Here is a 9,878-nt window from a genome sequence, read left to right on the forward strand (position 1 = left end):
AACACCCACCTCTTATTCGGCACTGGGAGGATTCATTCAGGTCGAATCGGACTCGCCGAGGACACGCGACTTCAACCCCTGGTGCATTATTCTACTCATACATCCGACTTGTTGCGTCAACCTCACCACGGCACGGGGAACGCAGAGACAAGCCAGACAGGAATATTCCGTCCAGATTCCGGGAGACGTCTACATCTTTACACTACTCCTGGTAATAAACCAAACAACCGCTCCTCTCTAAAGCACTTCCTGTCCTCGAATACCATCTCCAGAAAGAAACATTCCCCAGCCAGTGTTCCGCTGGCTACATTACTACACCTTCACCCCCCCAATGCATCCGTCGACCCCTACTCAGCCGAAGCCCTAGCCAGCGCCTCGTGCAACGACGGCGGGAAGCGGTAGCGCAGCTGCGAAGTATAAGTGGTGAGGTCGAGGACCATCTGCTTGAGCTGGTCGATGATGAGGCGGCGCGTGCCCTCGTTGCCGGAGAAGGTGCTGGCGGCCAGCTGTTCGCGCTGGCGCGTGCATGCGACGATGGTCCAGAGGAGCAGGTTGGGCACGTTGATGGAGACGGGGTGGGAGAGGCCGGGGAACTTGGTGGCGTAGGCGCGGATGATGGCCGGGTCGCCGTTTGCTTCCAGGGGCAGGATTTCGAGGTTGCGGATTTTCTAGGTTGGTCAGCGGAGAGAAGAAAGGGAAAGGTGAATGAACTCGAAACTCACATCAAGACACTGAGCCCACTGCTTCTCCTCGACCAGAGTCTTGATGCTGCTCATCTCAAGCAACACGCGGCAGGCCACCTGGTTCTGGTCTTGGATCTTGCGATGGAACATGGCGTCGCGCTCGTACATGGACATCATGGTCTTGGCCAGCTGCACCGGGTCGTCAATCGACGCCAGACTGAGGCTGCCGTCGTCGTCGCCACCGCCGACATCAGCCGCCCCCCGGCCCTCGGCGCGCGGTTTGACGGGCAGGAGCTTCAGTGGATCCTGGCCAATGTCCAGGGAGATGGCCTCGCTGAGGGCACGGCTGACAATGGACACGACCGTGTCGTACTCGCCGGCGAGGTGGTACAGGAGCACGGCGTCGGTGGTGCGGCCGTTCTCCTCGGCATAGTTGGCGGCCTGCATGGTGACGGTGTTGACAAAGTCGTCCTCCTCGGTCAGGCCGATGAGCGGCCCGCGATCCTCGATGATGCCGCGTATCCGCTGGCCGTCGGGCCGGATGTCGCCAATCAGCTTGCTAAACTCCCTCGTCTCCAGCACCAGCTCGCGCAGCGCCTCCCAGCACAGGTTGGCGTGGCGGCGGCCGCCTTCGCCGGGCAGGTCCATGTTGAGGCAGATGAGGGTCAGGTAGTCGACGGCCGAGACGACGTCGCCGGCGCGGAAGTCGCGCGTGTAGAAGCCCAGCATGCGGCCAAAGTTGATCTGCACCAGGCCCCGCGAGTTGAGGCTGCGCAGGTCGTTCATGGCCGTCAGCGGGTCCGACGGCCGCAGGAGCGCGTAGTACTCGAGGCCGACGGCAAAGTGCACCGCGTCGACGTAGGAAAAGGGGTACAGGTAGGCGACGGCCTCCTCGAACATGCCCGAGAGGACCTGGAGGTAGAAGAACATGCCGAAGCTTCCGCTGTTGTCGTCCGAGGTGGCGGCGGAGGAGGCAGACGAGGCCTTGGGGAAATGCTTGTTGCCAATCTCCTTGATGCCGGCCTGCAGCTCGGCGAGACCGTAGGCCTCGCTCGCCACCTCGAGGGAGCGGTCGCCCTCGCGGGCCAGGTTGAACTGGAGCCAGATCCAGTCGCTAATGTCGGTGTTGAGGCCGTCGAGGTTCCGGTTGTTGAGGTCGCAGCGGCCGATGATCTTGTAGCAGGCCATGCGGAAGGGGTCGATGGAGTGCTCCGGGGCGTTGCGCACGCGCTGGGTAAACTCGGCGTTGCAGCGTTCCTGCAGGCTCCTCTTAAGCCGCCTGTCCTCGCTGGCGGCGTAGTTGTTCAGGTACCCCTGGAAGGTCCGGTCGATGCTGCGGAAGATGCTGGCGTGGTCGTTGACAAACTGGGCGGCCTCGCTGACGTGGCCGGAGCGGAGCAGGTAAAAGACGATGGCCCAGACGTACTCGCCCTTGGCCTGCTGCAGCTCGGTGTTGTCCGGGACGAGGTCCTTGCGGGCCGACCGCAGGCGGATGTAGGCCTTGACCTTGCTGACGATATCCGGGCGGCCGCCGAGGTTGGCCTCGTGGGGGTACTTGGAGATGAGGGCCTCGAGGTCGCGCAAAAACTTCTTCTCCAGGAAGGCGTTGGCACCGCCGAGGATCTGCTTCCGCATGGCCACGGCATGGGGCGAGTTGGGCGACTCGTCCATGTACATCTGCACAAACTGCCGCTCCTTGGCGGTGGCTTGGTTGATGGTGGTGTCGGCTTCGGGGTCCTCTCCGACCATCTCGCGGAGGGCGTGGTAGGCTTCGACGATATGGGGCGCGTGGGGCTCGTGGGACTTTTGTTCCACGTCGGCGAGCTCGGAGAGGATGGGATAGGGCTGGCGGGCGAGGCGGGCGGCGTTGAGGTTGCGAACCTTTTCGGCGAGCTTGGCCTGCTTCTCTCGGAGGATCCTGTCCTCGGGTCCGATGCGGCGGCGGCCGTGCAGGGGGCTGTCGGTGTCGGCGGACGACTGCTCGACGTCGGCAAACTCGGACTGGTGCATGCCAATCCTGCTCGGGGTGCCAATGACGGAGCGCTGCAGGTGAGACTTGCCGAGCACGCTCTGTCTGCCGCCGGGACGAGGGCCGCCGGCATGGCTGGCTCTGCTCCGGCGGGAACGACCAAAGCCTCCCTGATGAGAGTCCCGGACCGAGTGCGAGCCGACGGGGCCGGCAGACACGTCGTCGTCGCGGGGCCGGATACCAAAGTGCTCGTAGATGCGCTTCCTCTGGGCGTCCCACTCCATGGTGACGTTGTCCTCCAGGAAGCCATCGAACTCCCGGGCCGACCGCTCCAGTCCGTCGGCGATCATGCTCATGGTGGTCTTGGACTGCAGGTTGGCCAGGTACGTCTCGACGTCCATCTCGCTGGGTGAGTAGCCAGCCGATCTGTCGACCCTGCCCCTCTGCATGTCCAGGGACCCGAGGTCCTTGGCGGCGGTGGTGGGATCGACGCCCGAGGCGGAAAGCAGGTAGTGCGCCCGGCCGTCGATCGGCTTCTCGTGGGGTCTGGAGCCAAGCGTCTTGAGGCGCTGGCGCAGGTCGCCCAGACCTAGCTGCAGGCTGGGCAGCTCGTCCATGGACCCGTCCACCTGGCCATGTTTCTTGCTTTTTGCAAAGAGACTGTCAAAGTAGGCGCTGGATGGTTGGGCCGTCTGTTGTTGAGGCTGGTTGGTCTGGGTCTGGCCTTGAGGTTGCTGGTTCGCCATGGACGCACCGCCGAAGAGGCTGCCGCCGGGCGCCGCATTGGTCGTCGTCGCCTGCGGTTGAGCCGTCGTGGCACCGAACAGAGAGGGTTTGTTTTGTTGCTGGGTAGTCGATGCCGCACCACCGAAGAGACCACCACCCGTCGAAGTAGTAGCAGCGGCAGGCTGGGTCGTTGACGCACCGCCGAAGAGAGAGATGCCTTGTTGAGGTTGCGTGGTTGTGGTGGTGGCAGGCTTTCCAAACAGACCCCCTCCCTGGGTCTGATTCTGGTTCTGCTGTCCACCAAAGAGACCGCCGCCGGTCGCGGGTTGCTGCTGGGTGTTGCCGGTGTTGAGGCTGCCGAAGAGGCTCGGTTTGGCCGCTGTTTGCTGTGTTTGTTGTTGTTGTTGTCCGCCAAAGAGACCACCTGCACCGGTACCGGTACCGGTAGTGGAAGTCTGGGGCTTGTTCAGGTTGAGTCCTCCAAACAAGCCTCCCGTGCTCTGCGTCGCCGTGCCACTCTGTTGGGTTTGATTTTGATTCTGCTGCCCGCCAAACAGGCCTCCTCCACCCGTACTGCCGCCTGTGTTTCCAAAGAGGGACATGGTTGCGATCAATCGGTTAGGACATGGATTGAGCGGATGTCAGAGGTGTACCGACGACGAGGAGCGTGTCAAGGGCGGAAACGAAGCGGTGGGACCTCTGGCGTTTGGGTGAAGTTGGTGGTGATGGGATGATGGGAAATTTTGTGTGAAGCTCCAAGAGAGCTCGTCGAAAATATCTTGGGTGCAATGGCGACGCGCCTAGCTACTGGTACTTGGTACTTCGGGAGGTCTCCACTGTTTTCTGTAGGTACCTAGGTAGATAGGTAGCGGCAGCTCGGCCTTAGTCAGCTGTCTTTGTCAGCAAGTCGACAAAGTACACCACAACAACCGCCAACATGTTCAACGCCGACTGCGTATCGACGAGGCTGCATGTTCCGACTGTCTGTGCTACAGTACTCAGTAAAACAGGCACCCGACTGAATTACACTAGAGGCGATGAGACTCGAATTCGACTACCATAGTGTACTCCTATCATCATCCCAGAGACGTGATGTGATACCTACTTGTACGACCTTATAAGCTACATATTCGTCCTTCATAGCTCCTCGAGACACCAGAATAGATATTGTTCACGGCTTGTTGACGCGCTGATATTGACTGTCTACCACCAACAAAGAAAATAAAAGCCACTGAGAATGATAGGAGGCCAAGTATGAAGGGCCCTCTTCTCTCCTCCCTTTTCCTCCACGTCTGACTATTCTTTTCCATTCCTTGACAAACGATGATCCCTTGGCAGAGAGAGGACTTGCAACGAAAAGCTCCTCACTGCAGTCTGCACGATTCATAAAGATGGATCTGTCTTACTCTAGGTCACCTGGCCTGAAGCTTGGAGGATATTTTCACTCATAAAGCGTCAGATCATAAGTAGGCAAACTGAAAAAAGACAATGCCGAGATCCAGTCACAACAGTCGACTACAATAAACCACCTTGAGCTTGATTAGGTGCGACAACAGCCCCATGGCATGGCCACTGTAACTGGGTAGCTATAACCACTCTAGTATTTCCGCAGACTAATCGTAGACTCCATCGCGATGCCTGATATTGTACAAGCCAAAGGACCAAAGAAAAATAAATAGGCCTGAACCTGAAATGTGTGAGACGCCTTCATATTGATCGTCTTGATCTTCCGTCTCGTCCATTCCGTCATCAGTGCCACTAACTGAGAGCGAACAAAACGCCGCTATGCGACCACAAACGCCAGGCAACCATCCGAAACCCTATACCCTGCCTACGTAGCCCGTACGTAGTTCCGTGTAATCCATCCTGGGTACGTTGCGTATGTGCCTCCAATCCTCAATGGCCCAATGCCCAAGTCTTCATGAGTCTTCATGAGGGCATTGGCAAGTCGTAGCCGTGTGATATCCCTTTCCCCAACGCCTAATACCGTGTATGTAGTACAGTTCCGTGGAAAGAAAAGCAAAACAGAAGAAAAAAAAAAGAAAAAAGAGCAAGCCGTAATGTAAGAACGCAAACAACCGGCAAATCATGCGCACCTCAAGCACTCCGGTCAACGGTTCTCCGCGGTCGATAGTTGGGCAACGTGTCAAACGTCTGCTTCTCCTCGTTGTATCGGTACGCGTGGAAATCATACCCGTACGGCTTGGGCTCAATCGCGTACAGCATGCCCAGCGGCAGGTCAACGTCGGCGATATCCTCCCTTTCCATGTCCATAAAGTACGACATGAGGACCCGGCACACCGAGCGGTGCCCGATGATGAGGATGTGGTCGGTAAGCCGCTCAATCTCCCGCACCATGTCGCGCAGCCGCGCAATCACCTGCAGGTACCCTTCGCCGCCCACCCCGGGATACACGTAGTGGAGCTTGTCCTTGGCCCGCTTCTCGTACTCCCGGGGGTAGTCGCGCGCAATCTGCTCGTACGTCATGCCCTCGAACAAGCCCGCGTTCAGCTCGTTGAGCATTTCCCAGTTCTTCACGTCGTAGTTTTCGTCGTCCTCCTCAAACGCATCCGCCGTCTGCACGCTGCGCTTCAGCATCGACGTCCACACGCAGAAATTCTTCTCGTCCAGTTCCTGGAACAGTTCGGGATACGGCGGCGTGTGGTCGCCCGGCTGCGGCGGGAACGACGACTGTGCCACCTTGTCCTTTTGCTCAATGAGCCACTCCTTGCGCTTCTGCGTGATAAACTCGTACAGCACTCGGCCGTATTGCCGTCCTTGTTCGGTAAGGTCCGAGTCGCCCCCGATCTTCCCGAGGCAGTTGTCGATGCTCTGGCCGTGGCGGGTGAGCCAGATCTGCCGTGGCGCAAGGTTAAACGTCGTGAGATACGAGCTGATACCACCGCTCAAGAAGCCGCGCAGTCGGTGCTGGATCACCTTCCTTCCGACGTCGATCAACTAGGCAGCGCAGGTTAGCCAACAAGTTACGCTACACTTCCCGGTGGACTTTTCTTACCTGTATGTACGGAATGTCGTGCTCTTCCTCATATTCGCCTAGGGGTTCATAGGCGCTCTCATACGCCGCGACTCGCTTCTTAAAGTCCTCCAGAGACTGTACAGGGTCCTTATCCTTGTAATCAGGTCCGGAAAGCTTCAGCCGCATGTTTGCCTCGAGAAGCTGTGGGTTATGTTAGCTGGGAACACACGCAAAGAATCAATTTCAAACAGAAAGAACGTACGTTTTTATCACGGCAGATGCTCTCAATAAAGAGAATACCGAGCCGATCGTCCCTTGCCTTGACGCGATCCACAAGGAGCTGGCGCCTGTGGATCGTACTGTTGGTGGCATCAAGGATGCCCACGGAACCCTTGCCCAGCAAAAGGTAATCGAGGAGCTCGTCCAAGGTCTCCAGGGCAACCTGCTCCCGGATCTTGGATGCCGCTTCGTTGTTCGGGTCGAAGAACTGGGCCGACTGGTCCATGACGGGTTCCTTTGGCTCATCGCTGTTGAGGTCGAGAGAAGTGGGCTCGGCGGCCTGCGTGGCGGGATGGCCATTCAACAGGATGGAAGCAGCGGCCGACGACAAGTTCATGTCGCAGACCGAGTCCTGGGCATCTGCCGGCTTGGGTGGCGCCACTCCGGCGGCAATGCGCCGCCTATTTCCGACGTTGAAGATGCGCGAATTGTGCTGCATCCAGGCCAGGTAACGCTGGAGCTTCTTGGTAATATACGATTTGCCTCGGGCTGGCAGACCGACCATGACGATGACCATTTTGGCGGCCACGTCGCGATCCGGGATCCTACCATCCGGGGAGGCGCGGGATCGGGTCATGCCCGGTACATTGAGAGACGTCGCATGTGCTCGGACTCGCGGTGTCGTACTGGCCGAATTATTTCTCTTTGGGTAACTGAGCAGGGCAGCGAGTTAGCCATGGCGGATCTTGCTCGACCAGAATAGAAATGCAAATAAAGAAAAAGGAAAAAAAAAAACAAGGAAGAAAATGAGACGACATACATCCTGGGAGAGCTCGGCGCAGTGGAAACAACGCTTCGCAGGTTGGGTGGTGTATCAGACGCGTCGGCATGGTCATGCTGGTGTGAATGGAGAGAGGCACTGATATCATTTAGGGTAGCCGTCGTAACTTGGGACTGCGAAGGCAAGGCTGCAGGTGGGAGCTCGCCATGGATCGGAGGATACGAGGCGGACAATAGACCGGCGTTTTCGTGATCGGCGGATGACGAGGTTGGAATCGGCAACGGTGGCGTTGGGGCGGGCTGCATGCAATGGCTCATGGCGTATTTCGCCAGAGCAGATTGCTTCGTCTGATTGCGACCAAGGTCTGGATGTGGCAAATTCTCGTTAATTACGGGTGGCCACAGGAATGGCGCGGGAAAACAACACGTGAAGTTGAGATGACGAGGGACGGAAAGATGGTGAGAAAAGAGGGAAAGAAAATAAAAATGGCAACAGATCAGAAAAAAAGGCTGGTGTTGTGTTCTGGACAAAAAGAAATGTGAGGGGAGCACAGCAAGGAAGGACGAACCTGCGTGATCATCAAGAGGAACTCTCGAAGGCATTGATTGATTTGTGGCTGTGTGAATTCGCGAAGGGTAAATGTAAATAGGTATCGGTGTCTGGTCTCTCTTCTCTTCTTTGTTCCAACTCCCGGTGGAAGGGGGGAAACCACAAGAACAAGAGTCAGGACTATGGGTAACTCTTTGAATTCTTCTGAGTCACAACCCGCGCGCGGAGAGGGGATGTGATAAAACAAAGGTTGGCGATGACCACCTTTTTTGTCCTTTTCTGAGGGGCTGGTCGGGGATATTACGCCCCAGTTGCGCCGCTCACCGCGTAGTCGGTCGGCGAAGCCTTTCTGGTCGTTTCTGGTGTGGACTCGTTACGGGGCGCCTGGACGGAGCTTCGACGGAGGAGACCAAGTCCCCAGCCAATTGAGTGAACACTTGGTTAGGGGGGAGCTTATAGGTGATGCCGGTGCTTCGGCACGACTTCAGATGTGGTGGAAAGTGGATGGTCCACAGTTGGGAAGATGACAAAAACGCGGAAGGAGGTAGGTACAGTTGTATTGGTCAGTGTCACCGGCAAGGGGTGCCTTTAGTCACCCAAAGTCGGCTTCTTGGCGAGTCGGTTTCTTGGCGTGCAGGGTGGATTGGAACGATCGGCTCCGTGCTTCTCGACGGGCTATGCGTCGTGTCTTTTCGTGAGCCCCAAACGGTGGAAGATGTGGTCGTTTCGTTCAGCTATGCTGCGATTCGCAGGATGGAGGGTCAATGACCGATGATGATTGATGTTGTTGTTTGTTGATCGAGGGGTTTGGCAGAGAAGGATTCTTTGCGTCGAGTCGAGGTAAACAAGCGGAAAGGATGAGGAAGAAGGATAAGGGTTCGTTTGTGATTGATTCGGGGAGACCTGGACGAGTTTTATTTTAGTCTTGAACGGAGTAGGGTTCAGAGGCTAGAGCAGGTACGTACTTGTGGAAAGCGTAAATAGAGTACCTGCCCAAGTTAAAGTCTGAGTATGTACTCAATAGAGTTCCAAGTTTTTCAGTGAGGCGAGATGTGAGACGTGGTGTTGTGAATACTTGGAATGGAGAATGGGAAAGAAGGAAAAAAAGTTAATCCTTTGGCTGAGATGGAAGGCGCGCACATGTATGCCTTAAGTGGATGGGAAATGGGAAATGGGTTAGAGATGAAAGAAAATGGGCGTCAGGCTGGGGAAAGCAAGGCAGCCTCAGGCAAAGCCTCCCCGGATGGAAAGTTCTTGTCCTTGCCAGGCCGCCTTTTTTTTGGCAGCATAAGGAAAGAACGGGGCTCTTGCATCATACAACGTACTGCTACCACCTTTCTACTGTATGGCCGTGGTGTGCCGCCTGGGCTGACGACCATGGGTGGTGGTACATCATTAATTACCATGACAAGTACAGAGTAGGGCCTGGGGTACAGCGCGGGGTGGGCCATCGTTCGCCGTGCTTCGGTGCCGTTACCGGCCTCAGCGACAGGCCAATAATAGATCTGTAACTCCGTACTAGAAGAGGGAGCACGGCGTGGGTTGTAGGCCCTACGGAGGACGGCGCGGGATGCGCCTATTCCTTGCTTCGCGTAACCCATCATCATAGCGTTCCCTCGCCCTCCACACTGCGACAATCAAGACTGACTAACAAGTCAGTAATAGCTCTGACAAAATTTAAAGGGAGAGGAAACCCCTCGCTTTATCTCGGACTAATAATGGTAGGTAATCGCTCATTTTCTTTGTCGCGACTATTCGTACCTCTTAATTTTCCACTCTGTACTTTGTAGTCTCACCTCATTGCCCTCTCCACCTTCTCCTCTTCTCCCCTCCTCTCCTTCTCTCTCCTATTCCCTCAACTTATTACTCGCCCATCTTCACGTCGGCGTCTCGCAACCCGAAAATGGATGAGGTATTTATTTTAACCATCCATCCATCAACTCATTCCCCTTCTCTTCTCGCCCCCCCCCCCCC

General features: G+C 56.7%; 3 protein-coding genes across 3 annotated transcripts in view; 1 reads left to right on the forward strand and 2 right to left on the reverse strand.

The window, feature by feature from the left end:
- Positions 1-24: 24 nt before the first annotated feature.
- Positions 25-4,105, reverse strand: ACRALDRAFT_1082833 (uncharacterized protein). Its single transcript, XM_071019360.1, has 2 exons — positions 723-4,105; positions 25-668 (listed from the first exon to the last, which is right to left on the reverse strand). The coding sequence occupies exons 1-2, from the start codon at positions 3,978-3,980 to the stop codon at positions 348-350; spliced, it is 3,579 nt and encodes a 1,192-aa protein (XP_070872694.1). The 5' UTR covers positions 3,981-4,105; the 3' UTR covers positions 25-347.
- Positions 4,106-5,475: 1,370 nt separating this feature from the next.
- ACRALDRAFT_2044026 (uncharacterized protein) lies at positions 5,476-7,957 on the reverse strand (the record flags this gene model as incomplete). The annotated part of the gene is made up of 5 exons (XM_071021397.1): positions 5,476-6,336; positions 6,395-6,556; positions 6,618-7,287; positions 7,395-7,719; positions 7,924-7,957. 5 exons carry the CDS (start codon positions 7,955-7,957, stop codon positions 5,476-5,478), a joined length of 2,052 nt encoding a protein of 683 aa, XP_070872695.1.
- A 1,733-nt stretch (positions 7,958-9,690) lies between these two features.
- ACRALDRAFT_212289 (uncharacterized protein) overlaps positions 9,691-9,878 on the forward strand; it is a gene marked incomplete at both ends in the record, with an annotated part of 684 nt that continues 496 nt past the window's right edge. The window contains one exon of the mRNA XM_071023852.1: positions 9,691-9,816. Within this exon, the coding sequence (XP_070872696.1) occupies positions 9,691-9,816 (126 nt within the window). The remainder of the gene's footprint in view (positions 9,817-9,878) is intronic.

This window comes from Sodiomyces alcalophilus (genome assembly GCF_042370955.1).
Source record: "Sodiomyces alcalophilus JCM 7366 unplaced genomic scaffold ACRALscaffold_7, whole genome shotgun sequence".
In the NCBI taxonomy this organism is placed as follows: domain Eukaryota; kingdom Fungi; phylum Ascomycota; class Sordariomycetes; order Glomerellales; family Plectosphaerellaceae; genus Sodiomyces; species Sodiomyces alcalophilus.

What these genes read in the sequence shown, in the direction of transcription:
- ACRALDRAFT_1082833 (XM_071019360.1), bottom strand. Translation starts at nt 3,980, where the DNA reads ATGTCCCTCTTTGGAAACACAGGCGGCAGTACGGGTGGAGGAGGCCTG. An exon ending in AGTGGGCTCAGTGTCTTGAT is followed by an intron (nt 669 to 722) that starts GTGAGTTTCGAG and finishes TGACCAACCTAG; the next exon opens with AAAATCCGCAACCTCGAAAT.